We start from the raw sequence: 6000 nt of genomic DNA, 5'->3' as shown, positions 1-6000 counted from the left end.
GGGTGGAGGAAAGCAAATGCATCCTATACCATTTTCTGATTCCTCCATGACTGGTAATTTCTTTGAGATTTACTAGAGCACTTCCCTAATTAATTTGCTAGAATTGAATAGAAGGTTAATTTAACTATCGATATGGCACTTCCACCCCGCTTGATGGATCCTAAGAACGATTTAGCTGTGTATGGGTATGTTACCGTTGCTTGGAAGGAAAGAATGGAAGAAAAAACAAAATGAAAAACTTCAAGTACTGAAGCATCAAGAAGATAAGGATGGAAACAATAGTGAGAGGGATGATCCTAATTTACCCAAGTAGGTCAACCTGTTTTGTTTCTTTTATCATATGCTGCTTTACAGGATCTTGACTTTAGTGTTTTTATTTATATAAATAGTTTTTTATGTTCTATGTTTTGGTCCATCAGATTGCATCTTCTTTTCCTTAGGTTAGTTTTTTATAAGCTTAAATAGATTGAATAATCCATTAACATGAGATATGAAAGAAAAGAGATGAGAAGTTTTCAAACATACACACACTTATTTTTAACGCTATTCAACTAATAACGTGCAACACACGTTCATCCCACTAGTAATTATAAAAATATACACACTAGTTCAGTTTTACCTTCACAGATGCCTGTATTCCACAAGATATTTTTGGGTCTTTTTGAATTAGTTTTAACAAGTTTTTAAATCGAGTTTCACCTCAAGATTTTATGATAATTTCCTGTTTTATCTAAATTCCACTTTGAACTTCGAATGATATTACGACCTAACTTAATGAAAAAACATTGTAATCTTTCAAAAAAATTATCAAAATCTTAGTTGAATACAACTACTTAACTAGTTTGTACACACTTTCAAGATACCAAAAGAAATAAACTTAAATGTATTAAAAACAACATTAATGTAGTCTACTTTTGAACTATTTATGTTCCAACAAGTTATGAAATTTTGGTTTTTGTGTCGGTTAAAGCATGGCAATGTATTTTTAACAAGAGATGTGTTTTATGAGCAATAGTTATTTTCTTCTCTACTATTCTCTCATAAGTATGGCTTCTGTCTTCCCTCAAATGCGATGATTGTAATTTGAGAAAGAGACTTTGGCATGAGATTTGTATGTTTGATATGTCATGATCAATAATGAAACTGCAATCTAATTAATGTAGAATGCGCAAAAAAAAAAAAATGGATAAGAAAGGCAAAGTTGTAAACCCTTCATTTATCAATCGAAGAAGATGACGAAGAAAAAGAAAAACTATACATTTAAGATTGAACACGACAACCTATCAAACTTGATTCTAACTAACAAACACATTAACACTAAGGCTTTGTTTGATTGCTCCACTTTTTCCATGGAAAATGGAATTTGGATTCTATTTTCCAACTTTTGGTTGTTTGATTGTCCAAAATTTTCCCAAAAATTGAAATTCCTACTTTCGTGCCACGTCAACATTTTTCATGAAATCAAGGAATTGGAATTCTCACCAAAATTGTGAGAATTGGAATTCTCGGTTACTATAGCAATTTTTTTAATTTTTTTTTTTTTTTTTGCAATAGAAATAAATTCTAAGAATTATTGTAAAAACGTATTTTTCTTTAATTGAAAATTTTCATGTAAAACAAAGTCAAACGAGCACCAAAAGATAGATGATCTTCTTGATTTTTTTGTTGGCAATGAAACAAATTTCATACTCAATACCAGTAAATTCTATCCCTTTAATTGACAATTTTCATATAAAATAAAGCCAAACGAACATCAAAAAATAATTTTATTTCAACATTTTCCACGTGAAAAATTATACCAATCAAACACAATAATTTACAATTATCAGGAAAATAATTTCTAGGCAATTCAATTCCCTGTAATTTGTTTTCAATTCAATTCAATTCCATCTTTACAATCAAACGGATCCTAAGATTTATACCCAAAAAAATTGGAGCCGAAGAATTTCCTATATGAACCATTTTTCAACGTTCTATTCCATTCCACTAAGAAGAAATGGACAGAATACAAAACATTGTATCTATAGGCAAATATTTTTGTTTGGAATAGCTTAAATAGTTCTTTAAAAATTGAGAGCAAAATCCACAATTGATTTTGATAATGTATTCATGACTTTTATCAATTTTTCGACTAATCATTTTGATTGCAATATCATAGATGGGAGAATATATGAAGGAAAAGCCAAGTGTACAGCTAGCATGACAGCCCTCTCACAAATGTGGGATCCGTTATTATTTTAATCGTGAGCCCCACTTTCCCACGTGAGAGGACTGTCATATAGTTGTGAAATAAACTGTACCTGTAACACAATTCATATATGAAAAACTAGTTTGCATGATTTTTGAAAAGTTACAATGAACTTGTGAGAACAAAAGATATTTTTGGATTCGTTTGATTAATTTTATGAAATTGCTTCTTTCAAATAGACGAGTTTTTAGAAAAAAACTACTCTCGCGTAACTTTCTCTAAGAGACAATTGTGGTAACTGCCTCAAAAAACTCACTTACGAGCAAAAGTAAAAAGGGAAAATTGTAGCAATGATCCCTAATATTTTCATTTTTTGTAAACTTTATCTTAACATTCATTTTGTGCCAACGAAAGTCCATAATATTTCATAAATATGAACAAAATTCATCTAAATGGAAACCGTCCAAAATACCATCAGTTGATCGAAAAAAATCCTTGAACTATCAATATCATGACGATTTTATTGAATGTTGATACCTTTTTGAACGATATTTTTGGACTGTGTTTTGAACGATTTTATTGGATATTGATTTTTTAATTTTCCCGATCAACTGACGGTGTTTTGGACGATTCTTGCCTAGATGGATCTCGGGTGCATATTTATAAAATGTTAGAAATCTCTATTGACACAAAATGAAAGTTAAGGTAAAATCTACGAAAAAATTAAAAGGTTAGAGAGTGTTGCTGCAATTTTCCCAACTAAAAATCATAACGCACGGCCCCAAATTCAGATGTTTCTGCACATAAAGTAAATTGACAAATGACTAATCATTCTCAGCCCTTTGAGAAGCACTTCTCCAGAATCCAGCCTCATCAAATCGATTCCACATCTCTTTATCCCAATCAATTGCTTCGTTTTTTTCACTGTTCCTATAATCTCGACCGTCTGACGTCGGTTCATCATCATAATCGGAATCGAATCCAAACATATTCATATGTGATCGAGTTCTAATTTTCCGTTGATTTTCCTTTTCCTCCAACGACGAATTTTTCCTCTTCTTTTTGAGTAATTGTTTCCCCTTCTTTTCTCTCCAGGCCTTCTTGCATAGCCTCTTGGGGAGCCTGTATATCGCGAGGACCAGGAGGTGCATCATGGCGCATGGACAACAGCAACAAACGGCGGCGCACTCTCCCGCCGTCTCCCCTATTCTACTTCCCCGGTGACTCCCATCACCATCGCCGTTCTCATCGTTCCGATTACTTCCACCGTTCGTCTTTGGTGTCGTAATCAGCAACGGTTGCCTCCGCGTCAAAGACGCCGCCACCACAGCCGACTCTATCGCGATCTTCCCTGCCATAGTTGGCAATTACTGAATCGACTCTGGCGTAGTCAAAGATTCAAGATCATTGACGTGAAACTGTAATGAACATAAAATTTGTGTGTGAGAGAGAGAAAAAAAGATAGAAACCGAAAATAACAAGACTTCCAGATAGACACGACTTTATTTATAGGATTATTTGCATTAATTTAAATAAATTTTGACTCCTACAATAAATAAATATAATTTGAGGTATAAATTTGTATTTAACTTTGTCTTTTATTTATTTATTTATTTGTTTGTTTATTATTATTATTATTATTTATGATAAAACCCCTATTTGGTGAAAATTAAAATTAAAATTTCAATAGATTTTGATAGAAATTTATGAAATGTGCGATTAATAAGTTGTGGACCGCATAAAAATATGTAGGTAAAATTAATTATTAACTTTGACTTAAATTAAAATTTTGATTTAACCATTACCAATCGAGGATAAGTATAATAATAATGGTAACTCGAAAATGTATCAAAAGCAAGTGTTATCTTATGCTTCTACTGTTATAGAAGAGCTTTCTCGTTGAAATCGTATGTTAAATGAGTATTAGGGCTATGTTTAGTAGGAATTCTGGTTGTGAATTTTTTAGACTAGTTTCTTCATGGAAAGCGTGTGTGAAACGATTATTAAGATCTATTTGGTAGGATTTTACTTTTATTTTTTTATAGAAGAATTTTATAAGAAAGTTATCTTTGTTGAATTTTCTCTATAAAAAAAAATTGGATAAATTACTTTCAATTAATTATTCGAACATATTTAAAAATAATTTATGAATATCAAAATTAACTTTTAACTTCTTAAAGATATGCTACACGAAAAAATTGATTCATATGATGGGGAGAAGGGTGGATAAAACAATAAGGTTGTGTTTGATAACTCCATTTTGACAAGGGAATTTAAGTTCCATTTTTCTTTCATTTGCCTTGTTTGATAGGCAACATTTTCTAGGCAATATAATTTCAATTTTCCATGGCACGTGACTTGTTTTCTACCAAATTGAGGAATTCATTTTCTTGCGGGTGGCGTGGGGAGGGGTATGGTTTTTGGTTTTCCAGGCAATTGGCAACTTCTGTTCTTTTTTTTCCTTTCTTTTTTTTTATTTAGCAATAGAAATAAATTCTATCACCAATTCTAAAAAAGGATATTCCTTAAATTGACAATTTTTATGCAAAACAAAGCCAAATAAACCTCAAAAAATACTTTTATTTTAATATTTTTCATGTGAAAAATTATACCAATCAAATACAAAAATTGACAATTCTCAGAAAAATAATTTTAAGTCAATTCAATTTCTTGAAATTCGTTTTCTTTACATTCAAATTTTATTTTTACAATCAAACGGATCCTAAATACAAGAAAATAAATGTATAGAAAGAACAGCACACAGGCAGGCTTTTATCTCACCAAGTCCCACCTAGACGTGGAATTATCTATTTGACTGGTCTTCATTTATTTTAAAAATGGCTTGAGTGAGATTCTACCTACTGTTAGGGCTTGTCTGAGTCCCATTTTTGTTATAAAAAAAAATGTATTTTTGAATAGTATATTGATAAAAAATGTATAGTTTAAAAAATAAAAAAATTAAATTTATGTATAATGTTATTTTATTGAAGAATATGTAGTTGAAATATGATCAAAATACTATTTAAAATGCATTTTTTTCCAAAAAAAATGGAACTCAAAGAAGGGCTAATATTTGATTTCGTCTTAATCGATATTTAAATATATTTTTGTTCATATATTTTATAGAACTCATATATTTTAGTTTAAATGGAGCTCAAATAGGGGCTAATATTTGTTTGATGAATAATGCTCGGTGTACATTATAGACACCATAATGATGTCTCGTTTGATTTTGTGACTTCTGGAATGAATCGAGCAGAAATGACTCCAGGAGTGGGTGACTTGACCACGACTTACTAAAAAGCATGGGTATGGAAATAGAAGAATTTCCCGTAATTGTGAACCTTCACATTCCTTGTTCCCCATTAATTTTTTTTTTTCAATGATACATTCATACAATAAAATATTTTGTGTATAAACTCAAAAAAAAAATTCCTAATTTTAAACTATACATTCGCTAAAAAACACTATTCTAAAATTATTTTCCACAAAAATTTCTCTCTCTCTCTCTCTCTCTCTCTCTCTCTCTCTCTCTCCACCTTTGACCCAGTTACAGGTTTATGTGTCAAAAATAGGCTTTGAAAATTTAACATTTTGGTGGGTGGGGTGGAACAAATTCAACCCCTTTAAAATGATCAATATCTGTATTGATACAATTTTTGGACCATATCTGTAGTAGAGCTCGTGGGAAATTAGATTCGACTCCATTCGTACCTAACTCTTTACATTGAAATTTTCTTTTAGGGGAAATTACACCCATTCATATGTTTTAAGATCTAATTTTAAAAATCAGATCCAAAGTTTGTTTATTT

At 30.8% G+C, this 6000-nt stretch overlaps 1 protein-coding gene across 1 annotated transcript; it reads right to left on the bottom strand.

Annotated features, from left to right (window-relative positions):
* Positions 1 to 2171: 2171 nt before the first annotated feature.
* On the bottom strand, positions 2172 to 3754 carry LOC111388778. Its single transcript, XM_023013579.1, has one exon. It carries the CDS (start codon positions 3544 to 3546, stop codon positions 3013 to 3015), a length of 534 nt encoding a protein of 177 aa, XP_022869347.1. The 5' UTR covers positions 3547 to 3754; the 3' UTR covers positions 2172 to 3012.
* Between the last annotated feature and the right edge of the window lie 2246 nt (positions 3755 to 6000).

This window comes from Olea europaea, unplaced genomic scaffold (assembly GCF_002742605.1).
Source record: "Olea europaea var. sylvestris unplaced genomic scaffold, O_europaea_v1 scaffold528, whole genome shotgun sequence".
In the NCBI taxonomy this organism is placed as follows: domain Eukaryota; kingdom Viridiplantae; phylum Streptophyta; class Magnoliopsida; order Lamiales; family Oleaceae; genus Olea; species Olea europaea.
Note: the sequence above shows the minus strand (reverse complement) of the source record. Positions and strands in the feature narration are given on the sequence as shown.

Coding starts and splice junctions, on each gene's coding strand:
- LOC111388778 (XM_023013579.1), bottom strand. CDS start 3,546: ATGGCAGGGAAGATCGCGATAGAGTCGGCTGTGGTGGCGGCGTCTTTG.